Source organism: Salvelinus namaycush, chromosome 25, assembly GCF_016432855.1.
Source record: "Salvelinus namaycush isolate Seneca chromosome 25, SaNama_1.0, whole genome shotgun sequence".
NCBI lineage: Eukaryota > Metazoa > Chordata > Actinopteri > Salmoniformes > Salmonidae > Salvelinus > Salvelinus namaycush.
The window spans coordinates 25,457,211-25,484,741 of NC_052331.1; the positions used below are offsets into that span (position 1 = coordinate 25,457,211).

General features: G+C 42.2%; 1 protein-coding gene across 1 annotated transcript; it reads right to left on the minus strand.

Annotated features, from left to right (window-relative positions):
- Positions 1 to 3,377: 3,377 nt before the first annotated feature.
- On the minus strand, positions 3,378 to 26,840 carry LOC120020024 (cyclin-Y-like). Its single transcript, XM_038963451.1, has 11 exons — positions 26,687 to 26,840; positions 26,312 to 26,495; positions 10,061 to 10,135; positions 8,350 to 8,384; positions 7,755 to 7,849; positions 7,617 to 7,652; positions 7,436 to 7,493; positions 7,158 to 7,277; positions 5,686 to 5,852; positions 5,224 to 5,386; positions 3,378 to 4,854 (listed from the first exon to the last, which is right to left on the minus strand). The coding sequence occupies exons 2-11, from the start codon at positions 26,463 to 26,465 to the stop codon at positions 4,738 to 4,740; spliced, it is 1,020 nt and encodes a 339-aa protein (XP_038819379.1). The 5' UTR covers positions 26,466 to 26,495; positions 26,687 to 26,840; the 3' UTR covers positions 3,378 to 4,737.
- Positions 26,841 to 27,531: the final 691 nt, after the last annotated feature.

The window sequence follows — 27,531 nt, forward strand, 5'->3', positions numbered from 1 at the left end:
AGCTCCCAGCATGAAGTTGAGCATGATGGTCTTCTCTGTGGGGCTGGATACATAGCACTCCACCATGGACGTACAGGGGAATTCATAACACTGGAAGCTCCTGGGGACAGAGAAGCCATAGAGGTAGTACTGGCTGGCACTGAACGCTGCCTCCAGCAGAATCCGCAGTATCACATCCAGAAGATAGGCACTAACAAAGTTAGGTGTTCCTTTTGGTAGAGCGTGTAGAGGGGTGCACAGAGTGCCTGCTCCGGTCTGACTTCTGCTTCCAGAGAAATAGTTCCCTCTGATACGGAGAGTTGACGATACTTTGTGGATGATATAAGAGATGAACATCAGGTGAGGGAGACAGAGCATGATCAGTTGGAACAGCCAGAAGCGGAAGAGGGAGAGGGGAGCAAAACTGTCGAAGCAGACGTTGGTACAGCCTGGCTGGATGGTGTTGCACACAAAGTGCTCTTGCTCGTCCCGGAAGAGGGGATAGCCAGAGAACAGGAGGATGAGTAACCTCAGGACCACCATCAAGATCAACCATGTCTTCCCTGCAGTAACAGCAAATCAATTAAATATTCACTCACACACATTTAAACATTTACATTTTGGTCATTTAGCAGACGTTCTTATCTAGAGCAGCTTCTAGTCAGTGCATTCAACTAAGGTAGGTAAGACAACCACATATCACAGTCATTGCAAGTAAAACAAACATTATTTTAGTGTTAGATACTCTTGAAAAAAAGCTTCATGTTAGTAACATTAACTATCCCATACATACAGCATCCACAGGCTCATTTACATACAGAACAGTATGTCCACATGGAGGAAAGGGAAACCTACCCAGAAAAGTGACGTTGTGATTGAAAGTAATGAAGAGTATTTCCATTAGGCCCGTCTTCTCCATGATAAAAACAACAAGCAGCTCATCCCATTGAGATCCTGTCTGTATACCTTGATCCAATCCAGATTACTCAGCAAGGGTCCATTTCAGTCCAATCAATCCAGTTCAACTCAATTCACTTTGATTCAATTCAGTCCAATTCAAATCCAAGTACCTCATTTGGTTGTAGAGAAGTGGCTCCAGAGTAAGTTCTCAGTTCCCCAGAGTGTATGTCTACTAGACTATAGATCTCTCTCAAGTGTTATAAACAGCTCAGTGATGCCAGGCAGGGTCCTCTCTCTGCTATTATTATCACATCCAAATCATGTTACCATCAAAGCATTGCTAGGATATTTCAACAAAATACACTGAGCTCAGACAACTGGTCGGGTCTACATAAAAGAAGCATAGTGATTATAGAATGTTATTCGAATTGAGGTTACCAGGTTAAAGGTTATAGGACAATAATGAGAATTGTAGCTTTGTGCCCAAATGGTGGTGATCTTGGCCTCCTGTCCATTAACCTCAATATCCAGGCTTCCTCACATTCGTTCGGAAATAGCAGAGTGATTAATGATACTTGGTGTGCATCCCAAATGGCACGCTATTTCCTATATAGTGCACTGCTTTTTACCCGAGCCGTATGGGCCATAGTCAAAAGTAGTGGACTACATAGGGATTGGGTGAGTATGGTAACGTGAGACTACATCTCCATGAAGCCATTTTAATGGTCATGTCAAGACAACAGCTGCTACATGTTGTATATGTAACAGTATGGCTTCTGTTCCTCTTCTAGCACACAGCTAACTAGCTCGCAATTCCACATTGGCTACAAATAGACTGCTAATAGGGGGATTTAGTGATTAGCATACACACATGATCTAACAAGTTCTCCACATATAAAAATAATTTAATACAACAGTCAGACAAACGCTTTGGAAATAAGTGTATTTTATACTTTCATGTGTTGTCCTCTTGGATTTCTAAACTGTACAAATAGTTTTCACCCAAAAATAAATGAATCAAAATCAAAAGACATTTTCTTTTATTACAAACATGGATCAACGCCTCCATATAAATATTTCAAAATGAAGTTAATGATCGCATCATCACTTTAATACTTGATTATACACTGTACAAAGTTTACTCTCTAAATAATTCATACAATTGTAGTGCTTCAGTTGTCAGTAGGGTCTTCTTGACAAATGATAAAAACACAAATAAAAGTTGATCATGAATATAACAATATTAATATATTTATAAGACAAAATCAAACTGTATAACGTTTGGAGGAGCTATGTTATATAGAAGTTGGCTCAGTGTTCAGGTTTTTGTTCTTAAACAAATAAAGAAACATTGTAGTTTAAAACATTGAGTTCTAAAACAAAAAAGTCATGCTTCACACGGTGTATCAAGTATGATAACTCATTTCTATCCTTTCATTGGTCAGCTTCTTGTCAATATAACCTACTTTGAATCCTGTGGATGACACATTCACAGTAGCTAAATCACTCACATTTACACTACATGGCCAAAAGTATGTGGACACATATTAATCATGGGCATTAATGTTGGTCCCTGCTTTGCTGCTATAACAGCCTCCACTCTTCTTTAATAGGCCTGGCTCTCAGTCGGTGTTCCAATTCATCCCAAAGGTGTTTGATGAGGTTGAGGTCAGGGCTCTGTGCAGACCAGTCAAGTTCTTCCACACTAATCTCGACAAACCATTTCTGTATGGACCTCGCTTTGTACACGTGAGCATTGTCATTCTGAAACAGGAAAGGGCCTTCCCCAAACTGTTGCCACAAAGTTAGAAGCACAGAATCGTCTAGAATGTCATTGTATGCTGTAGCGTTAAGATTTCCCTTCACTGGAACTAAGGGGCCTAGCCCAAACCATGAAAAACAGCCCAAGACCATTATTCCTCCTCCACCAAACTTAACAGTTGGCACTATGCATTCGGGCAGGTAGTGTTCTCCTGGCATTCGCCAAACCCAGATTCGTCCGTTGGACTGCCAGATGGTGAAATGTGATTCATTCCTCCAGAGAACTCGTTTCCACTGCTCCAGAGTCCAATGGCGGTGAGCTTTATACCACTCCAGCCGACGCTTAGCATTGCACATGGTGATCTTAGGCTTGTTTGCGGCTGCTCGGCCATGGAAACCCATTTCATGAAGCTCCCGACGAGTTCTTGTGCTAACGTTCTTCCAGAGGCAGTTTAGAAATCAGTAGTGAGTGTTGCAACCGAGGACAATTTTTACGCGTTACGCGCTTCAGCACTCAGCGGTCCCTTTCTGTGAGGTTGTGTGGCCTACCACTTTGTGGATGAGCTGTTGTTGCTCCTTGATGTTTCCACTTCACAATAACAGCACTCAAAGTTGACCAGTGCAGCTCTAACAGGGCAGAAATTTGACTGAATTGTTGGAAAGGTGGCTTCTTATGACGGTGCCACATTGAAAGTCACTGAGCTTTTCAGTAAGGCCATTCTACTGCCAATGTTTGTCTGTGTGCTCGATTTTATACACCTGTCAGCAACAGATGTGTCTGAAATAGCCAAATCCATTAATTTGAAGGGGTGTCCACATACATTTGGCCATGTAGTAAATCATTGATGAATTTAGCTGCAGATCTGAATATAACATTCTGAGTATTGGGATGTACAGTAACTAGGGAGATATACTAGTGGAAAGGTACCCACTGGGCACAGACGTCAGTTCAACGTCTATTTCTTATTTACATAAAAAGTTTCGGTTAAAAGTTCAGTGAAAAAATACATTTTTCACATCCAATCAGTTTTCCACATTTATTTTGTTGAAATTATGTGGAAACAACGTTGATTCAACCAGTTTTTGCCCAGTGGGTAGTAAAGTAATATGGTCAACTTGTTTGAACATGAACAAAATAATTGTGTTCATTAAGAACTAAATGTTTCTGGAATTTGAATGTAGATCTCCAGTAGAAACGCCTGCACATCTAGAATGCTGTTTTACCTGATCAAATACTGTCTGCAGGTACTTGGATTTGTCAGGTTATAGCAGTAGGCAGTGAAAACAACCTTATGAACACAAAATGAATAAAAACCCTTTCACCAAAAGCTACAGAACCATCTCCAAAGGCCACCTGTCTGTCGTGCCACGCCAGCTTGGACAGTCTAGGACCCATGATCGTATTCATTAGTGCACGCCATAGCAAAACATTTTCAACGGAAACCGGAAAAAATGTTTGTTTCTTAATGGACAGGTTCAGGTCTTCCACCCGTTTCAGTCCTTTTTCTTTCGTTTGGTGCGACCCAGGAAAAGAGGTCAAATGTCACTGAAATGTTGTTTTCTGACAACTTCTCTGTTGGTTTGCTGCTACAACGCATAAAGCTAATGTTGCCACAGTGATGGTTGGCTGGCTACTTTTGATGGTCTTGATAGTCACCTGGCTGCTTCTGTCCACATGTCATGAGATCTCTTAACAGTCATCTTTATGTTGTATCACAAAGAAGCTTTCATTTTTCTTACTCTTAACAGTCAGTGAACTACCAGTCCTGTAGAGAGCTCTTCCCTGTGTTACAGGAGAGGAGGCACTGTGAAGGCATCTATCTGTGACAGGGACAAGGTCGGTCTGTCTATCCAGGTTAGGTTTGCAGAATTCGGGTAACCTTTCCAAAATTCCCAGGAATCCAGATTGGATGATTCCCGGAATCAGCAGGAAATCCGGAATCCTCCAATCAGGTATTCTGGAAAACCTGGGAATTTTGGGAAATTTACCATGCTGGCCTCAGGCCCAGCCTCAGGCCCAGTCTCAGGCCCAGTCTCAGGCCCAGTCTCAGGCCCAGTCTCAGGCCCAGTCTCAGGTGTGGTCTATGTTCCTGGTTGTTAGGAAAGGATGGCAGGGACCCATCGCACCCCGACCAGATTGTCCACGCTTGCTGAGCGCTTCTTGGCAGCTCTCCTGGCATCCTTGTACTTGTCATCACATAACCTTGAGATCGCCTGCAGGAGCAACAAACATGATGAATCGATAAACAAACTCGCTTGAACGGAATTGTTACTGCCCTTCAGGCATAGACTAAAAGATGTAGAAGATGTAGTTAAAGTGTTAAACCAAGACTATTCAGAGGATCAGCTGCCATCAACACAAGCCATTTTCAGATCAGCCGTTGACACAAAGTGCTCTATAGTAACCCGGCCTACCCTCTACTGCATAGCCTCTGCTTCTCTTTCGGTCTTGGCCGGGCTACTGTAAAATCACCTTGTGACAGCTGCTAATGTAAAAAGTGCTTTCTAAATAAATGTAGTTATTGATAGATTAGATTGAGTAGATTGATAGATTAGATTGAGCTAGATTGAGTGGTGGCTCACCTCTAGTCTCTGGGCTTTGTCCCGGCTCAGGGGCTCCAGAGGGAAGCTCAGGTTGTTAGTCTCTGACAGTGAGCGCAGGTCAAAGTAATACTTGGCATAAACACTTGACGGAACGTTGATGTTGAACTGCAAAAGCTCCAGAAACTGACGCTCCAGCTCGTTCCTGTTGAGAAAAAAGTGAGAATATATGTTTTTCACAACAATTGATGGCACTCATACAGACAGCTCACTGTCCTAGAGATCAACACCAACATATTAGGGGCACGTATCCAAAACATCAGTGTAAAAACGAATTGTTGAATGTACAGTACATGGTTTTGATTTCACAATGTGGTCCAATGTGGTCAGTAAAGCTTTAAGTCTGAGATTTCCAGAAAAACTGTGTACACACTAAATGTGAGCAGCAAAACAGGTCAGCTACAATTAGCCAGCAGAAGAGTCCCTGATTTATTTTCTTCTTACATGTCCTCCACGGTGATGTCTTTGAGGATCTGGCAGTAGTCTACATTCCAAACAGCCTGGTCGTCCCAGACCTTAGAGGCCAGCAGAATGGCTCCCAGTACCATACGCTTCCAGTTCTCTGGGCCAATGTCTATCTCGGCATACGTCAGCAGCCTCTCAACGTACACCTGAAAAACACAGTGGGAAAATGAATACTAAAGTCATGAGGTAATTGAGGCAACTACCTTTGTGATATTGGCTGCTTCCCAAATAACACCCTATTGCCGAAATAGTATGTTCATCTCCTGATAATGCGTGGCACACGCAGAGCCATTTAAAAATCTGACCAGTATCTGAAGCTTGATTCATACAGTAACCTCCTGTGAACTCCCTCTTAACCCACCTCTTCTCACCCGAGGCACACCCGCCCCCATCCCTCCTCCATCCCTCACCCCTACAGCCCCTATCCCTCCCTCCCTCTCCTCACTCCCACATAGCCCCCCTCAGCCCACCCCTAATCGCACACAGCCCGCCCATCAATCCCCCCTAATCACACACAGCCCCCCGATCCCTCCTCCCTCCCACTCCCCCCCACCCCTACTCCCACACAGCACCCCTCAGTCCCCAGGGCCATCCTCCCTCCCTCCCCCTACTCCCCCTCAGCCCCCAGGGCCCTCTCAGGATGACCTCCTGAGAGAAGACAAGGATGTGTGTAAATTGAAGACAAGGCCACAACGTTGGTGCATCGAAATGTCACTTGTTGTGTGGAGAATGTGCTTCTGTGATGCTGACGTTAGCTCTGCTCTGGCTGCAGACCATCTGTGTGTTCCTCTGGCAGTAGAATAGTAGACCCAGGCCTTTTACTGTACGTTCGTGCAACAGAGGACACAGTGGCTAACTGGCTTTGGCCCCTGGCGGTTGGCCTAATTTTCCTCCACTGCTGCTCATGTCAGTGAATATCACAGGCTCTGAAACTGGCTGCCAGCCACACACAGACACAGGCTAGTTAGGAGGCTTCTTCTGACAGAATTGGCCTGCATCCCAATTCCCTATATAGGCCTTGGTCAAAAGAAGTGCACTAAATAGGGAAAAGGGTGCTATTTGGGAAGCAACCACAGGCTAGTTAGCAGCCTCTGACAGACTGACTCGCATGGTGATCAGCCTGAGACAGGAACACTCCAAGCCCGTGTCTGACCGAGGATAGACAGACAGGCAGTAACCAACAGGACACCAGTTGATCAAATAAAAGGCTATAGCTAAAGGGGAGAGAATAACTAGATGGAGAGGAGTTCTGTCTGCCCTGTCTGAGAAGGTGTCAGACGAGTTGAGAATTAACTTTTCTAAAAAATATATAGGTCTAATTTATGACACCTGTGATGAAACAAGTGTCCCATTGGTAAGCTACCTGGTCAAAAGTAGTGCACTATGTAGGGTATAGGGTCAGGTGCCATTTGGGACGCAAACAATGGAGTCAACCAGTCCCCCTCCTTTACCAGTGTAACAATGGCACATTCTGCAGTGAGCTGAGCAGCGCTGAACAGCATCCGGACGAAGCGGTAAATCTGTTTCTGCTCGGGGTCGTGTTTGTCATAGTCAGACGGCACTTCAGATTTCTGAGAGAGTAGAAGAACATGAAGGCTTTATGAACATGGTCACTGTATAAAACTAAATGTATAGATTCATACATAAAGGCATACACACACATAAACACACACACACACACACACAGTGGGTCAATATGAACACAGGAACTGATTGCATTGGCTGTTACCGAGAGAGGGTGAAGCTTCTCGTCAAAAATGTCTTGCCGCATTCCTCCATCTTTGTCCCTGAAACAGGTCATTCAGGAACGCTCAAATGTCAAAGGTCAAATGTTTTACTGGACTGTTACACTAGCTAACCAAACTCTCCATTCAAGGCATTGCTTGCTCACATTGATAGGGTATTCTTACCTATTCTTTATATGGTAATATATTGCAAGAGATACACTGAAAGAAAGAAGGGTAGTTGTTAAAGCATTTGTCACAACCAGTACTTTCTGTCTGTCCCATAGGTCAACCCATGTAAATGGAACTGGGACATACACTCACCATTTAATGGTGAATTTAAGATTGGGCTGACTGACTGTGTTGTCATCCAGGAAGATGGTGGAACAGGAGCTGTGTTTTCTTCTAGTTGATCCATGCTATAATAATGAAATAGAATTACAAATACACATCTCTATATTGCTGCAATTATGAAAGCTGACCATTAGTCGAGGGCATATTGATACATTAAATAAGGTTTCTACTGAGGCTACCTCCTCAAATGTAGCATGCGATGGACATGCATGGCAAATTAAGACATACTTGTGTATTCACTATTTAAAGATTGCTAATCATTGTCAATAATGCAGAGGGTCCTTCACCCCTAACATGTTACCATGAATGATGCAAGTCAGCCCTAACTATATGAATTTAACATGATGTCACTTGAGTAGCAATGAAATGGATCCATGGAGGACACACATAAATAATGTTGCACCTTACCTTTGACTCGCCAATGTGTGTTAACTTGTAAAACAATATAAAGAATTACCATGGGCAATTCATACATTATTATCAATCAGTTACAAAGACTAACTGTCCAATATAAGGAAATAATATATTAGCCTGAATCTATATTTAATACGTATTTAATACTCACATGATTGATGAAGAGGCTCTTTCTTTTTTCACGCACTAAACAGAGATAAAAAGAGAAAGATTGCGAAAGGCTTTAATCCGTTGTTATCAGCATTGTCCTAGAGCAGCGGTATTCAAAGTCGGGGTCACAAACTGCAGTGGGGTCGCCAAAATTATAATATTTTGTTTTTACAAAAAATGAAGAGTACAGGTTATTTTATGGGACAATATACAAATGTTTTGAGAAAGATACATTTTGAAAAATAAAATGTTATTGAGTAAATGTATTTATTGGATGATAAGAGATGAAAATGTAATGAGTTGAAGGTTATTTGTTGATGTAAAAATCTAAATGTACAGATTTGAAGGTTTTGTCATTAGACTTAGGGTGGGTTTGCGAGAAATTCGTGCCCAAAAAAATGGGGTCCCCAGAAATTCTGGTGAAAAAAATGGGGTCCCCGCTGAAAAAGTTAGAATACCACTGTCCTAGAGATTGCGTAAGCAATAGAAAAAAGCACAATGGTAGATGAGAGTTTCAGCATGATCAGCAAGACATTCTGCAGTGAAACAGCAACGCTTCTATGGACCCTACATGCGTTAGTTGCAACATACTGTACAGCGAGAAGCGTATCAAAGTGTGCACAAAAAGGACAAAGTGGTTAACATCACACTATCAGAGATGATTCATTATGGTTAGGACTGGTTATGAACAGAGAGCATTAGACGCACACATTACTCCACAGCTAGGGGGAAACAAAAGCACTCAGTATTACTGTACATATACACTACTCACCATTTTTGCTATACAACTCCACTGAAAAACAACCAAAAGCCGTCTACTTAATTTACCTGTTCAACTCAAACACACAACTATCACTGGCTCTCACTTTAATACAATAGTATGTATCAAATGTAGCTTATATCCTGGACAATTGTGTTACTTGCTAACCTGCTATGCTAATAGTGTCTTGTTACAGTATAACATAGCTAAGTGTAACAGTATAACTTTAGTACGTCCCCTCGCCCCGACCTCGGGCGCGAACCAGGGACCCTCTGCACACATCAACAACTGACACCCACGAAGCGTCGTTACCCATCGCTCCACAAAAGCCGCGGCCCTTGCAGAGCAAGGGGCAACACTACATCTAGGTTTCAGAGCAAGTGACGTAACTGATTGAAACGCTACTAGCGCGTACCCGCTAACTAGCTAGCCATTTCACATCCGTTACATAAGCATGACTCAAAGTTCCTAGAATCACTGTGTTGTTCTAAAATCCTTCCTAGTAAAATGGAAAGATTTATCAGCGAAAACAGTGTGATAGGATGAGAATCCCAGAGGCTGTAGATACTGTAGTACTTCTAGGGAAACACCCCAGGGCAAGGCATACATTACCCCACAGAGCTGAGCTGTCTGTGTTCACTGGAAGCAGTCTTGTGATCTGGGAATATCCTACTTTATAACATAATACAGAGGTTATACTGTATTGCCAGTATCCATGAGTTTTCCCTGATAAACCTGTGTGTTTTCTTGGTCAGGTCACATGGTCAGGAAAAAACCCTGTCCGTCCCCAATGGCACCCTGTTCCCTATATAGTGCACTATTTTTGACCAGGGTCCATAGGGCGCACTATGTAGGGAATAGAGTGCCATTTGGGATGCAACCCTGGTTTTAACTAAAGGCCTGAACGTCAAAGATTCATAATTTTTTTATTGATTGATTGAGAGCCACTCACCATCAGTCTGAGATTTGCTGAGGAATATTGTGCTGGCCCGAGGATGGTCAGAGGGGTTGTACTCCATGTTCAGCTCTGAGAAAACAAAAACAATCATCACTCTGTCAGTTACTGAATATAACACCCTATTCCCTTCACTTTAGGGCCCCGGTACAGGGAATAGAGTGCTATTTGAGACACAGCCTAAATATTAACCTGTCAGATCAGATGTGTGGAGTTCCTCAAGTTACAACACAAATGTTTTGCAAGAGAGAAAAACACCCTCTTGTTGAATATGAAAACATTTCATTGTAGACAAACACATGCAACTTACAACTGACCGACAAAACATAGGGGTGAGATGACATCATTTCAAAGGTTACATTTATACCCAAAGTTTCTCTCTCATCCATGCATTAGCCTCATTGTTAACTCATCCAGCCAGTATATGGCATCAGACAGAACATAGCCACATGCCTAATTCACACAATAGGGCCAAAGCGAGCCAAACCAAGCAGAGCTGTACTGGCCTGATTACACATCCACGATAGTTGCTGGAAGCGTACTGGAAAGGACAGTGTGAAAAGAAAATACCCAAACCAACACAGTACAGCTCAGATGGACTCCGTAGACAGACAGGAGGCTATATGTGTCATACATATAGAGCTGTTGTGAAGGAAGTTGTCAAGGAGATGAGTCTTTGTTTATACAGGACCTCCTGCCCTCACCTACCGTCAACCAATCATGTCAATGTGGAGCTATACGGAGCCCTCTGCATTGTTACACATTTTGAGAGGCACACGGTATGAAGCTCAATTTGGCCTCTGCATGCCTCCGGAGGCTTCGCAATTGCGTCATACCATCAATACAGAGCGTCCGACCACATTTTCGGATCAAGCGTAAATTGGCTCTTACCTGCCGACGGTGATTAATAATAATAATATAATTAAAACACTAATTAATAGCTTTTCTGAAAAGCACAGGGGACACAGTCACACAGGCTATAGGAAATGAAAGAGTGAGCAGCCTTAACAGTGAAGCGCCATAGGATGCGTCCCGAATGACAGCCTATTCCCTATTCCATAGTGCACTACTTTTGACCAGAGCCCTGTGTGTTGTTTTTGTTATCTGCTGTTCCCTCTAGTACTCATATATAAATTGTTGTTTGTTTCTCTTCACTCTCACAGAGACATTGAAGAATGATTCATGCTTTGTGATTCAGAGCATTATCTACATCACGGCCTGGGTATATGAGCTACGGATGGGCGTTCATGTCTTACATCAAACAAATAGTTACACTCATATGCTATACATATGCTATAGTATGGTAAATTACCATGATGGAGAAAAAGGTACTGAAGGATATTAATAAGCCACTATAGCTACCATTAATTTGGACTGTGTATCATAATGAAGTCTCCATGATAATGTCTGCAATGTGTCAAAATATACATTTGATACCATTGAACGCTACTCTAGCCCTCATGGAGTCACTTTTCCAGAGGCAACATCACCTCAACAACAACACCTCAACAACACCACAACAACACCTCAACACCTCCACAACACCTCAACAACAACACCTCAACAACAACACCTCAACACCTCCACAACACCACAACAACAACACCAACAGCTCAACAACAGCTCAACAACAGCTCAACAACACCTCAACAACAGCTCAACAGCACCAAAACAACAACAACACCTCAACAACACCTCAACAACAACACCTCAACAACAACACCTCAACACCTCCACAACAACAACACCAACAGCTCAACAACACCTCAACAACAGCTCAACAGCACCAAAACAACAACAACACCACAACAGCACCAGGAAATGGGGGTTTCATGCTCAAACAACTGGAATATAGGTACTACCTTAAATAATAGAATAGAATAAACTCAAACCACAAAGCTAAGCCAACTTCATACTCAAGAGTGAGAAAAGTCCCTCGAAGATAGCCTTGTACTGAAATGGAGTACCTATGTGTGAACGGAAATGGAGAGCCTTTTTTGGTCAATTCTGAATAAAGAACTGCCAGGAATGCAGGGAGGTCCTCTAACTCCCACAGTGGCCCAAACAGCACCCTATATAGTGCACTATTGGGCCCTGGTTAAAAGTAGTGCACTATAAAGGGAATAGGGTGCCATTTGGTATGCACACAGCCCTACTGTATCCCTTCCCCTGGCAGGCAGACCCAGACCCAGCCAGTAGATTACAGAACAATATACCACAGAACTGGACAGTCAATGACAAGCTGCAAAGGAGTTGCTATGAGGGGTGTTAAAAGGAAAAATATTTTGTGTCATTTATTCATAGTTTTTTCTTATCATCTTGTTTGAATACAACAAATGGCTACTGTGATGGATGGAGAGACCTGGGGGTGCTGTTGCTGCTGATGAAGAGGTCTGAGGTGTTAGTCAGCAGCAGAGGGATATGACCTGGCGGCAACCCAGACAGAGAGCATGCTGGGCTGGCTGTAGGCCAACTGACCCGGAGGGGTGTGCCAGAGCTGAGAGAGGCCCTTTTGGTTATAATTTTCGTTAGCTCGCTGAGACGTGGGGCAACTCTAAATGGACTGACAGTGTGGATTAGTCTTGCATAAAACACGGCCATTCCGTCAATTTAGCACACTTATGCAACAGAAGCCCAGGTTGTGTCTAAAATGGCATCCTAATCACTGTATATTGGACTACTATTGACCAGGGCTAACAGGGTCAAAAGTAGTGCACTAAATAGGGAATAGGGTCCCATTTTGGACACAGACCCATAGTATTACAATGAGAGACGTTTCAACACATTCAGAAATTAGAACCAGGAGGTATTCAGAGGCAGAGGTCACTTGAACACAATTAGCGAAAGGGGGTCAGGCAATCCTCTGACAGAAACAAATACCCTGCAGTTCTGCACCATGGACAAGGTACCAACATGTCTCTTTTCTGTAGAGCAAAACTGTTTTTAAATAGATTCAAGTACACAATACAGTAAATCCATTGACCTTAATCCATTCATTTTATATGTAATCAATAAATTTCAATAAAAGATCGTTCACACTTAATTTCCCCCTTTCACTTTGCAGTACACAGTGGGTTGCATCGCAAATCCCTAGTGCACTACTTTTGACCACAGCCCTAGGTGCCATTTGGGACATATACCAGTGTAGATGAATTGGCATCATGCAGACAGGAAGGATATGAGAGCTCAGCCTTTTAATCCATGCCTGTTGATGCCCACTCACTACTACAGAGCACCACCACAGAGTATAGAACCGATCTGGGACTCGAGCGGGTCCGGATCCAGAATTCTAAATAATGTCACAGGTCTGATCTGATTGTCACGGGTCTCGGGTATGTGTAATTTTAACTGACTTGTCCGGAAGGGACCGTACAGATCAGAACGAGACTGCTGCAGTGTATAAAGAAAGAGATATTTTATAATTTATGCTGGTCCTCTTGCTTTTCACGAGAGTGGAGCGTGGCGCGTGTAGCTTGTTGTTGACCAATCGTGAGTCATCAAAGCGGCAATAGGCTACGGTCATAGAGCCTCGCTCAGTGTGTGGCAAAAATTAGGAGATATCTAATCAATAGAAGATGGAATTAAAATGATGGAATTAGAAGTCAATGGAGGCTACAACTACCAGGAGCCAACAGGTAGGCTGCTACTTAATATTCTGAATGGAGTTGTTGTTATTTGTAACTGTAGGATGAGAAAGCACATGCACTACAGCCTCAGTTAGCCTAGTTAGCTAGCTTAACTAGCTTCTCCCGGTTTGATGCAGTCCAAGACAGGTACTAGGTAAATAGTATTTGATGATAAATAACCTAGCTATGGCAGCGATTAGTCTACTATAGCATCTCACTCCCTCCTCCCCGTGTCACTCGCTCACAGTAAGGTCCCTCCCTGCCTGCTGGAGCGGCACCTCTCTCCCTCTCGCGGGTCTCTATATTTAAAAAATGTATTTATGCATATCTGGTCCAGGTAGGAAAGCCCCAGGTCCATTACGGAACGGATCCAACTTTTTGGACCTATGAAGACCTCTACCACAGAGCACCACTACAGAGCACCACTACAGAGCACTACCACAGAACACACTACAGAGCACTACCACAGAGCACTACCACAGAGCACTACCACAGAGCACTACCACAGAGCACTACCACAGAGCACTACCACAGAGCACTACCACAGAGCACCACCACAGAGCACCACCACAGAGCACCACCACAGAGCACTACCACAGAGCACCACTACAGAACACTACCACAGAGTACTACCACAGGGCACCACTACAGAGCACCACTACAGAGCACCACTACAGAGCACCACTACAGAGCGAGGGGCAGAGAGAGGGGAACAGCAGCCTATGCTATCACAGAGTATGCAGCCACACCCGTCTCTGGGCTCCATGAGAGAGAGTCACCTGAGACATGGCTCAACACCACTGACAACTGAACTGACAGAGAGATAATCAGCATCGTAGGTCTACCTCTTTCCCTCTGTCTCAATCTGACACTGTCCTTCTTTTCTTACTCTGAGTATAATTCTGTTGTCAGACAGCAGGTTGTCAAGCAGTAGGATGGATCTAATGCAGCTGAGACACCATCTGTGGCCAGCCTGCTCCTTCTACAGCAAGGAACAATTTTTTTTTGACAAGACCTTGCAACCATGGCGAGGTAAATACCTGTCTACTTACTAAAATTACACTGATTAACGCTTTAGTCATATCACTGTTTACTTATTTACTTATGTCGCTACCTACTCCAGACGACTCATTTTTAAAATTATACTTAACAAAAACATAAACCAACATGCAACAATTTGAAAGATTTTACAGTTCATATGAGGAAATCAGTCAATTGAAATACATTCATTAGGCCCAAATCTATTGATTTAATGACTGGGAATAAAGATAGGCAACTGTTGGTTACAGATACCTCAAAAAAAAAAATGGGCCTCACAATGGGCCTCAGGATATCGTTGCGGTATTTTTGTGCATTCAATTACCAAGCGATAAAATCCAATTGTGTTCGTTGTCCATAGTTTATGCCTGCCCATACCATAACCCCACCATGGGGCACTCTATTCACAATGTTGACATCCGCAAACCGCTTGCCCACACGACGCCATACACATGGTCTGCGGTTGTGAGGCCGGTTGGACGTACTGCCAAATTCTCTAAAACAACGTTGGAGGCGGCTTATGGTCGAGAAATTAACATTCAATTCTCTGCCAACAGCTCTGGTGGACATTCCTGCACTCAGCATGCCAATTAGACGCTCCCTCAATGATAGACATCTGTGGTATTGTGTTGTGTGACAAAACTTCACATTTTAGAGTGGACTTTTATTGTCCCCAGCACAAGGTGGACCTGTGTAATGATTATGCTGTTTAATCAGCCACACCTGTCAGGTGGATGGATTATCTTGGCAAAGGAGAAATGCTCACTGACAGGGATGTAACAAACAAAACGCTTTTTGTGCCTATGTAACAGTTTTGGGATCTTTTATTTCAGCTCATGAAACATGAGACCAACACTTGACATGTTGCGTTTATATTTTTGCTCAGTGTATATAAGCAAAACATATTTATCTTTATTTGGAATGGTTAGCCAGACAAAATTAAATGTGCTGATTTATATAATGATTACGAGTTTGGGGGGATAAAAATGATTCAATGTTAAAGCATTAAACCTCTCACTAAAAGCTTCAGTTATACTAAAGTTATACTTAAACCCAGGGGTGCATGACCCCCCCACATTCTGGGTAGGCTGTTTTCCGGTTTCAGCCAGTGGATTTAGGACAGTACAGTCACCATAGAGCTTGCAGACAGGCTGTGTGAAGGAAAAGCTTCTGAAAGGCTGGCGTATAGGACCAGCACTGGAGAGATGAACAGAGGCAGCTGCTGTTTGTGTTGTGCTTTTTCTCTGAGTTGGAAAAGAAAGCAGAGCAGAAAATGGCTACTCTTTAGTTGACTAATCTAGCTGGCAAAGTAACTGCTGTTTGACAGAAGAAGAAAAAAATATTCCTCGTTCTGAGCTAGTAGTGTAACTGACATGTTACGTTAGATAATGTTTCATCACCTCTTCACTGAAGTTAATTAACTACTAGCAGCTAGTTAGCTAACTAGTAGCTACCACAGCCAGTTCAGCTTTAGCTAGCCTTTAGCTATCTGTCAGGTAGCAGTATCTAACAGCTGTTGTTGTATGGAAATGTTTTGTAGCCTTTGTTTTGTCCCGTTTCAACAGAAGTAAATTTGATGATTTACCATTGTACCATTAGCTAGCAGAGCCAGCCAAAAGATGGCTAATGTTAGCTAGCTAGCAAATTTGAGCTATTTTTGCCTCAATCACACTAGACCTGAATCAAATGCCGCCAAACGATTAAACACCGATATTCTGAATTTTTTTTTGCTTGACAAAGAGGCACTGAGGCATTTTCATGGGAAAATCAAAAGAAATCAACCAAGACCTCAGAAAAAAAATGTAGACCTCCACATAACAATGGCTCACTGTGAACATGGGTTAACACCTTTCTATAATTAAAACATCACAAAGCAACTGTCTTGATGATGCAGGGGTTGTTTATTCTGCTCTTTGCAAATCGCCAGTAGTTTATTCTTCCCCAAGTCTTTAGTGTCCCACTCCTGATGGAAACAAAATAACACTAGAGCTAACATTAACATAAACACTGGTGACACACTGGTGCTGGGTAAGTCTCAGGTGGAAATCATCATCAGAGAGAGAGAGAGAGAGAGAGGCTGAGAGCTTGGCATAAGGGAGGAAAGAACAGAGGCTGGGGCTACCACAACACAGGCCACATATCACAGTCACATGTTTGTTTGGAAACACTGGATGCCTGCAGGTGACTAGTGACAGGGGCGGGCAGGAGGGAGGGGGACATTTGTATGTTGTTTCTGTTAGACTTAACAACAGGGATTGAATAGATTTAAGGATTCACTACAGCAACAACACATTTAGATTTGGTCCAAAACAATCAACTTTTCAGTTTGAGAATATTGGTATGAAGATAATGGGAGAATGATAGAGCAGTCAATAAAACAAAGTAAGCTGTAAAATACTTGTGAATGTGATTTGCGAAAGGTCTTAAGTGTGAGGCAACGCTAGAAAATCCCTGAAGAAATAACAACAACACTTGTTTCCGCTGCTCTCTGTCTCTGTGGCATTTGATACTTTACAAGAGGACTCCTAAGGATCTAGTCCGGTGATGTCAACATGAGTATTTACAGTGTTGACCAGATGACTACTGCCTGCCATTCTTTTGTGTGGCTCTCACTACGCTAAAAGGATTCTCTTAATATTACTGACTGATAGTTGCTGCAACTACTTTGCACATAAATGCATCTTTGTGTCAACTGAACAGAATAATTGAACAGAATGACACTTCCTTTATAAACTCCTAACCCAAAGCAAAACATGCAAATGTCAGAAGAGAGAGAATTAACAAAAACAGCTACTGCTCCCAAACTACTGTCTGTATCATCCATCCTGTCACTTAGCAAACACAGCATGTGTCCAAAATAGCGCCCTATCCCTTATATAGTGCACTACCTTTGACGAGGGCCCATAGGACTCTGGTCAGAAGTAGTGCACTATAAAGGGAGTAGGGCGCCATTTTTGGATGCAGACCCATCATCAGGCCGTTGTCTAATCTCCCTAATACTGTTCCAACAGAAACCCCATTGTTGGGCTACAAAAGTTAACTGTAAGAGTGTAGTGGATGGTGGTGGGTCCAGTTTAGACAAAACGCTGAGCTGCGGAGCTCTGTCTAGGAGAGAAAGGCCTGTGTCCCAAATGGCACCCTATTCCTTATATAGTGCACTACTTTTGACCAGAGCCCTATGGGTGAGAAAAGTAGCACTGACAGAGCCAGACTGAGGCCAAAGCACCATTAGTCTGTCAATCAGATATGTAACTAATTGCTTCAGTCTTCCCCTGAGAATACTATTTCTCTGCAACTAAATAATCCAAGAATCTTACTCAACATCAGACAGGGATGTCAACTCAGATTTGTATAATTGCATTATTTGTATAATGGCAAGTGAAAATCAGATTGCCAGTAAATTATTTCCTCTGAGCACATTATTGAAGGCCAATGAGACCAATGCTTCTAAAGGGGTTATTCATGTGATGAGATGCTCACTGATGGGAATAAATGATTCTCCCTTTACTGGTCAATAAATCAATCAACCACCTCACGTACTCCTGCCAAGGCTTAATCTGCTAGAAATGATTCATTAGCAGTAAAGGGGAAGACAAAACAGTAACAGTAAGCAGTAAGTGGGAATTTAACTTCTCTCCTTCCTGCAAACTTTGGACATTTCTTTTTGGACAGACATCTTCAATGGTTTAAGGCACACTAATTCCAGGTATAGAGATGATTGGTTTGTGATTACAGCCAATATTTAATGTAAAAATGCTTACCTTTTCTTCTCTTCAAAACCACCAGTTTTAATAGAGGGGGTATTAAAAGGAAATAGGACAGCGTCTGAGCGTCTCTACATTTGCATAATTTCAGATGAGGCCGGTGTCTACAGACAGAGAAGTAGGAAGGAGGAGACAGGAGGGGAGGAATAGGGAGCGAGTGATGGAAGAGAAGAAGAAACAGAAATGGAGTTGAAAGTGGTGGAAAATGTATGAAAGAACAGTGAGATTGACACAGTAGGAGAAACGGGGACAGACAAACTGTAACATAACAGCTAACTTATACAGTTTAAGTCGAAAGTTTACATTCACTTAGGTTGGAGTCATTAAAACTAGTTTTTCAACCACTCCACAAATGTCTTGTTAACAAACTATAGTTTTGGCAAGTCGGTTAGGACATCTACTTTGTGCATGACACAAGTAATTTTTCCAACAATTGTTTACAGACAGATTATTTCATTTATAATTCACTACTTATAATTCACTGTATAACAATTCCAGTGGGTCAGATGTTTACATACACTAAGTTGACTGTGCCTTTAAACAGCTAGAAAAATTCCATAAAATGATAGCATAGCTTTAGAAGCTTCTGATAGGCTAATTGACATCATTTGAGTCAATTGGAGGTGTACCTGTGGATGTATTTCAAGTCCTACCTTCAAACTCAGTGCCTCTTTGCTTGACATCATGGGAAAATCAAAAGAAATCAGCCAAGACCTCCGAAAAAGAATTGTAGACCTCCACAAGTCTGGTTCAACCTTGGGAGCAATTTCCAAACGCCTGAAGGTACCACGTTCATCTGTACAAACAATAGTATGCAAGTATAAACACCATGGGACCACGCAGCCGTCATAACGCTCAGGAAGGAAACGCATTCTGTCTCCTAGAGATGAACGTACTTTGGTGCAAAAAGTGCAAATCAATCCCAGAACAGCAGCAAAGGACCTTGTGAAGATGCTGGAGGAAACAGGTACAAAAGTATCTATATCCACAGTACAATGAGTACTATATCAACATAACCTGAAAGGCCGCTCAGCAAGGAAGAAGCCACTGCTCCAAAACTGCCACAAAAAAGCCAGACTATGGTTTGCAACTGCACATGGGGACAAAGATCGTACTTTTTGGAGAAATGTCCTCTGGTCTGATGAAACAAAAATAGAACTGTTTGGACATAATGACCATCGTTATGTTTGGAGGAAAAAGTGGGAGGCTTGCAAGCCGAAGAACACCATCCCAACTGTGAAGCACGGGGGTGGCAGCATCATGTTGTGAGGGTGCTTTGCTGCAGGAGGGACTGGTGCACTTCACAAAATAGATGGCATCATGAGGTAGGAAAATTATGTGGATATATTGTTGCAACATCTCAAGACATCAGTCAGGAAGTTAAAGCTTGGTCGCAAATGGGTCTTCCAAATGGACAATGACCCCAAGCGTACTTCCAAAGTTGTGGCCAAATGGCTTAAGGACACCAAAGTCAAGGTATTGGAGTGGCCATCACAAAGCCCTCACCTCAATCCTATAGAAAATGTGTGGGCACAACTGAAAAAGCATGTGCGAGCAAGGAGGCCTACAAACCTGACTCAGTTACACCAGCTCTGTCAGGAGGAATGGGACAAAATTCACCCATCTTATTGTGGGAAGCTTGTGGAAGGCTACCCAAAACGTTTGACCCAAGTTAAACAATGGAAAGGCAATGCTATCAAATACTAATTGAGAGTATGTAAACTTCTGACAAACTGGGAATGTGATGAAAGAAATAAAAGCTGAAATAAATCATTCTCTCTACTATTATTCTGACATTTCAAATTAAATGTGAAATAAAGTGGTGATCCTAACTGACCTAAAACAGGGAATATTTACTAGGATTAAATGTCAGGAATTGTGAAAAACTGAGTTTAAATGTATTTGGCTAAGGTGTATGTAAACTTCAGCTGTATATCTCAACAGGCCTGAAGCACACAGAGCTTGTGACACATTACAAGACATTTTCTTCAAGGCATGAGCAGTGAGCACCATCTTATATCTGATAATAAACCAGTCTATTTGACATATATAGGCAGTGATAAATGTAAGAGAGAATAAAGACAGTTGAGGAAAGGGTTTCTAGTTTTAAAAATGCTGCATCTTACTTCCTGTTGACTACTCCATGTACAATGCACACGCTAGTCACATGGGGGGAGAGAATAACATGGCAAGGGACTCATGCAGAGTCATAATAATATATAGACAGTTTCTGACCATATAATCAATAAAGGATGTTCCTTCTGCACCAAATAATTAGTGCAATAAATGGTATCTAGCCACTACATTGATAAATACAAAGGAGAGGAAATGTTTAGAACACCCCCAGAAGGCTACAGGAGTTCTTCCCCATTACATTCAAGATGATGTCACTCATCATCAATTACTTCCAAGTAATGAGCTATAAGTCGACTTCAAAGCACCCAGCATGTTAGGTCAGTGCATCCCAAATGGCACCCTATTCCCTATATATTGTGCTACTTTTGACCAGAGCCCTATGGGGAATAGGGTTCCATTTGGGACGTAAGCCGTGTCTTAGCTCACTCAACCCTGAGAGCCCATTATGGACTTAATAACAAGATACCATTACACAAACCTCACAGAGAGGAGAGACTCCCTGCATCTATAAACTTAAATAGGAGCGTCAGCTGATGCCTGCCTGGCGCCCTGGTCTGCAGAATGAACAATCATCTTAAAGCAGGATTCAGGAACACAGTAAGCTTTGTGTGACAGAGAGAACATAAGACTGCGTTGTCTCCCCCCCCCCCCCCCCCCATCTCCCTCTGAGAGTGTCTCTTTCTTTGTGACCATCTCTCTCTCTCCCTACCTCTCTCTCTCTTCCTCTACAAAATAAGTTTTCGCTCAAAGATATTATTCAAATTTTAACTAGAGAGAAATTATATTTATTCTAGAATATTTCCTGAATATAGGACACAGGATCTTTGGTATTGAACATGTTGTCTTCTATACTCAGGTAATGAGAAAAAAGGGCCTTGCCAGTCGGCACCATTCTCAACAGAATAATTGTGTCCCAAATGGCATCCTATTCCCTATTACAGTGAACTACTTTTGACCAGGGCCCAGACACTTGTGAAAAGTAGTGCACTGTAAGGGGTGCGTACTGGCGGCAGAGAAGTCAGGCGCAGGAGAGCAAAAACTGTGTTACAACGGCGCAGTATAATAATAAAATCACTGTAAACAGAACAATCAATACAATGGGTACAAAACCCGTCGCACACCAGAATAACGTGCACAAGCACTTACAATAAGCAATTCCGGACAAGGACATGGGGGGAACAGAGGGTTAAATACACAACATGTAATGATGGATTTGAAACCAGATGTGTGGGAAGACAAGACAAAACAAATGGAAAATTAAAAGTGGATCGATGATGGCTAGAAGACCGGCGACGCCGACCGCCGAACGCCGCCCGAACAAGGAGAGGAACCAACTTCGGCGGAAGTCGTGACAGCACTATAAAGGGAATGAGGTACCATTTGTCATGTGCATATGTGAGGCAGATCCACCCAGGAGTCATCTCTGGACAAAGTAAGACATGCTCTGAATTTCTTCAAAAGCAGCCTGCCTGCCTGGCCCGTCAGTCTGAAATCTAATCTTAGTATCAGCCAAGAGATCAGTTCATACAGGGCAAGCATGGGGTTTGAAATAGTGTCGTGATGACCCCTGCTTAAAAACACAGGATGGAGAGTCACTTTAGGAAAGGGCCACAAAGCCATAAATGGTATGTGACATAACCCAGGCTGCCTGGGTCAGACATAACATAACCCAGGCTGCCCGGGTCAGACATCACATAACCCAGGCTGCCCGGGTCAGACATCACATAACCCAGGCTGCTCGAGTGAGACATCACATAACCCAGGCTGCCCGAGTCAGACATCACATACCCCAGGCTGCCCGGGACAGACTCAGGCTTCTCATTCAAACAGAACTAGATCCAACCTTATACAAACCCAACTTTTATGGCTTGATAAGTCTTCATAAATCCTTTATAGACGAATTCTTCAGAAGTTGTCGGGTCGTTTTACGAAGAGTACATTTTAAGTGTCTGTAATATTTTAAGTAAAAATGTGCAGCACCAATATTAAATAAAACAATTATGTTATATTAAATGAAGTTTACTAATTATACCACGTGGAAATTCAATGAATCAATTGATTTAAATCAAATCAATTTTGTATTTTTTTTTAACACACTTAACGCCAACATTTCTTCAAGTTGTTACCATCATTGCAAAGCCCTAGTTATGTTCTTGCTTTGACAGTCATTTCTGAAGATAATTATTTATTTAATATGATTAGTGAATAATTTACATCTGTCCCTCATTTTAAGGTCAACCCTGTTATGTGAACAGAACTCTCGTTTTATTATGGTGAAACTATTCAATTTTAAATTATTTTTTCAAAAGAAAAATAGTTAAATAATAGTGTAGAAGCTGGTTCTACTATTTTTTGCCATTTTCTGGTGTTTGAGCTGAGCGAGTTGAGCATAACACATCAACCCTGTTACCCATAGATAGGCTAGAAATATTTTAACAATGTCATTTTTGGGGTGAAGCTTGCATTCAACTGCTACTCCCGGTTGCCACAACAAGCTTCCATCTCCCCTGTCACAAGGAGATTTATGGCTGATTAAGATGAAAACCTCAACCCTGTTACCGTCAACCCTGTTAAGTTTAAACCTCGTACGTTCAACCCTGTTACGTTCAACCCTGTTACGGTCAACCCTGTTACGGTCAACCCTGTTACAGTCAACCCTGTTACTTTGTTGGCACTTACTATTGTCACTTTTTTTTATTCAACCCCTTGAGATGGGAAAACATGTTTTTTATGAAGTTGTGCTGATTACGTCAGAATGTTAAAATTAGGTGAAATTACGTATATTTTTTTTTACCAAGTTACACTACACAAAATGTACTCTATTCGTGGAACGACCCTGTAGTTCTTTTAAAAGAGGGACCCAGAACTATTTTTACAAGAGTATTCTAATAACAAATACTGAGATTTAGTCCATGAGAGTCTTGGGGTTAACAGTCCATCCTTTCAGAAGTGAATAACCCTCTTTATAGTGTCTCATAAGACTCCCCATCTAAATGAAGGCATTAGTTTGTCTCTCTCAGTAGTGATTTGTCCCGCTGGGCATGTAATTTGCATCTACAGGCTTCAGCTGCTGCTGTGGTAAGACAGCTACAGATAACACACACACACACAACTGCTGTGGTAGGACAGCGACAGATAACACACACACACACAACTGCTGTGGTAGGACAGCGACAGATAACACACACACACACAACTGCTGTGGTAGGACAGCTACAGATAACACACACACACACAACTGCTGTGGTAAGACAGCGACAGATAACACACACACACACAACTGCTGTGGTAAGACAGCGACAGATAACACACACACACACAACTGCTGTGGTAAGACAGCGACAGATAACACACACACACACAACTGCTGTGGTAAGACAGCTACAGATAACACACACACACACAACTGCTGTGGTAAGACAGCTACAGATAACACACACACACACAACTGCTGTGGTAAGACAGCTACAGATAACACACACACACACAACTGCTGTGGTAGGACAGCGACAGACAGCCCCGCTGATCAGTCTGCCGTTCAGAAGCACATCGCCATCCTGTCTATGACCTCACTTGCAGACCTCGTTCCAAATAGCACCCTATTCCCTATATAGTGCACTACTTTTGACCAGGGCTCTGGATGCTGTCCGACAGACACCCAACATTGTATAAACTGCCTTAATTTTGCTGGAACCCAGGAAGAGTAGCTGCTGCTTTGGCAGCAGCTAATGGGGATCCATAATAAATACAAACACATTCACCTATATGCTCCTTTCAAATCACAAAATGAGCAGTCCACAGTATCTCTCTCTCTGTCAGTCTCTTCTTTAATCTCCCTCCCTCTTTTTTCCCCTCACCATCCATATGTGTAGTAGAGGGATACTCTGTGTCACATTGCTCTCGTCTTCAAGCTAAATCTCAAAAGCAGAGGTGTTATTGGTGGTGTTTCTAGGGACTTGCAAGGCTGCTCCAGAATAACATGCTGGGTGCATTAAACCAACACCACCAGATTATGGGCTTGCTGTTCTGTCCATTCCAGCTCTCAGAAGTAAGAGCCAAGGCAGAGTGAGACACAGCCTATAATTAAAACTGTACAGACAGTCACATATTCTATCCACCACTGTGGGTTCACTGTGGCTTGGACATACCCAGTGTTTGAATTGGACCGGTACACACCGGTACCACCACCTCAAAATATTCTACTGCTTGAGTAACAGAATATCTTATAGAATATTGGATCAAATATTGTGGAGTACTGTCACCTAAATATATACAATACTGGGCTAGACACAAAGTGAGTACCGGCCTATATTTAAATCCACTTTAAGCACTGGACATACCCATAAGAAATACTGATGAATCTTCAGTGGCCTGATGTCATGATAGGGAATGGTGGAAACCCCAATAGCAGTTGATGTCAAATGTGCAGACTTTGCAGTTCATGGATTTTCAGACATGCATGTTGCTGAACAGACCTTACAATATTTCACTTCAGAGAATTTAATCTCTACATGAGTCGGTCCAGCTTGAGTAGGTTATACCCATTTAGTAGACACTTTGAGAGTAAATTTATCAATTTTTAATATATGTTTCAATAAAGAGTGCTATACCATGTCACCGTTGGTGTGTCTTTCATGTTCCAAGTGAAAACAAAGAGAAGCATTTATGAACAGGATGTTGTCTGTTCTGGTGCACCAAGGCTGTCCCCCAAATGGCACATTATTCCCTATAGTGCACCACTTTTGACCAGGACCTACAAGGCTCAGTCTCCGGTCAAAAGTAGTGCTCTTTAATGGGAATAGGGTGCTATTTGGGACAACCCATATTTCAACATGTCACATGGGACTGAGAGGCAGACTGGATGCCCATGCTGCCTGCCCCCATGTATAGAAATACCTATGTAATAACATTCAGATAATCAGGCTGGCCTAATATATGCATTAAAGGTCCCACACTAGTAAATGTTGCCGACATGCAGCCTGGTCTCATACACTAGATGTAGCATAGTAAATATAAATCCTGGATACTAAAATTAGTATGGTATGTTACATTTGGTATGGTTATATAAAACAGCTGGTTACTTAAGGCAACAAATTAAGTAGGGTGGTTGGTCAGGGTGGATGGGTGGGCATATAACACTAACGTCTAGCAACCCAAAGGTTGCGAGTTTGAATCTCATCACAGTCAACTTCAGCATTTTTGCTAATTATCCAACCTTTCAACTACTTACTACTTTTTAGCTACTTTGCAACTACTTACTGTGTTAGCTAACCCTTCCCCTAACATTAACCTTTTTAACTAACCCCTCCTCTAACCCTAACCTTAACCCTTTAGCTAAACCTTCTCCTAACCCTAACTCCTAACCTAGCTAACGTTAGCCACCTAGCCAGAATTCCTAACATATCATACGAAATGGGTGATGGACATCTACAAATTAATGCATACCATATGAAACTTAAACTATATTAAATGGAGTGTCTTGGTTTCCGTACAGAATAATACGAAATACTCTGAGACCAGGTTGCAGCGACATGTTATATTTATAGCCTACTTGGCAAGCCAAACCAATAAAACATTCAGTGTGAACTTCAAAATGTTGAGTCGTGTTTCAAAACACTCACCACCATCACACGAGAACATTAAACATTAATAGGTCTACATTAGGCAATTATTTTATACTTTACCGTCGACATTCTCTCGGTCGCTGATGTGCTGCAGGTTGCAGCCCGTATCCTCCCTACTCAACTCCGGCTCCGTGTTGTACGACTCCAGCCTCGAATGAGCATTTCTTCGGAGCTTCGGACTTGAAGACACACAGCAAGAGGTCGTGCTCCCCATCTTTCCAATGCGTTACAATGTTGCTATTACCTATTGGAAGAATGACATCGGTAGTTCAAATCGCTACTGAATCGGGGAGGAGGATCAAAGCAACGAGGGTGAAACCACCGCCGCAACCAGCACATGAATACACTGTCATTGATAAATCCTCCAACAACATCTGCGACTAAGCAGAGAAATGTTTCGCATTTTACACTGTAAACTGTTTTTAGCCAGCCTACCTTCTTCTAAGTAAATCAACTAAGCTTCCACAGTCGGCCAAGACCACGCATTAACCATGCTTTTGAACATGACTAACGTTAATTTCTAAATCATCCATGCCTGATGAGGAGACATCGTCGTTTTTATCAGTTGTAAAGGGAATGTAAATGGAGCTCTGCGATACACATGATCGTGAAGGCAACACAGTTGTAGCTTGAAAAGGTTCCGGTTCAAGTGGGTGGTTACAAATTAGCTCAGAACCTCCTGTCATGATCACATCAGAGACACATATTCCCAGATCACAAAGACCCACAAAGAATTCTATAAACTCCCATATCTTTTAGGCGAAATACCGCAATGTGTAATCACGGCAGCAACATTTGTGGCACGTTGCCATGAGAAAGGGACAACCAACGGAGCACAAACAACATCGTAAATACCACCAATATCTTTCTGTTAATTTAATTCAATTCAAAGGGATTTATTGACATGGGAAACATATGTTTACATTGCAAAAGCAAGTGAAATAGATAATAAACAAAAGTGAAACAAATAATTAAAAAAAATTATAATAAATATACTCAAAAGTTCCAAAGGAATAGACATTTCAAAAGTCATATTATATTATACTGTGTTGTAACGATGTGCAACTAGTTAAAGTACAAAAGGCCAAATAAATAAACATTATTTATCTTTCCTACTTTCTTACTACAATTATTTACACATTGCTAAAACACTGCACATAGCTGATATTATAAACTGTGTGGTTCAAGCCCTGAATGATGATTGGCTGACAGCCGTGGTATATAAGACCTTATACCAGGGGTATGACAAAACATTTATTTTTACTGCTCTAATTATGTTG

What these genes read in the sequence shown, in the direction of transcription:
- LOC120020024 (XM_038963451.1), bottom strand. Translation starts at nt 26,465, where the DNA reads ATGGGGAGCACGACCTCTTGCTGTGTGTCTTCAAGTCCGAAGCTCCGA. An exon ending in CTTAAATTCACCATTAAATG is followed by an intron (nt 7,653 to 7,754) that starts GTGAGTGTATGT and finishes TCTTTCTTTCAG; the next exon opens with TGTATCTCTTGCAATATATT. An exon ending in AGAAGCTTCACCCTCTCTCG is followed by an intron (nt 7,278 to 7,435) that starts GTAACAGCCAAT and finishes CTACTCTCTCAG; the next exon opens with AAATCTGAAGTGCCGTCTGA.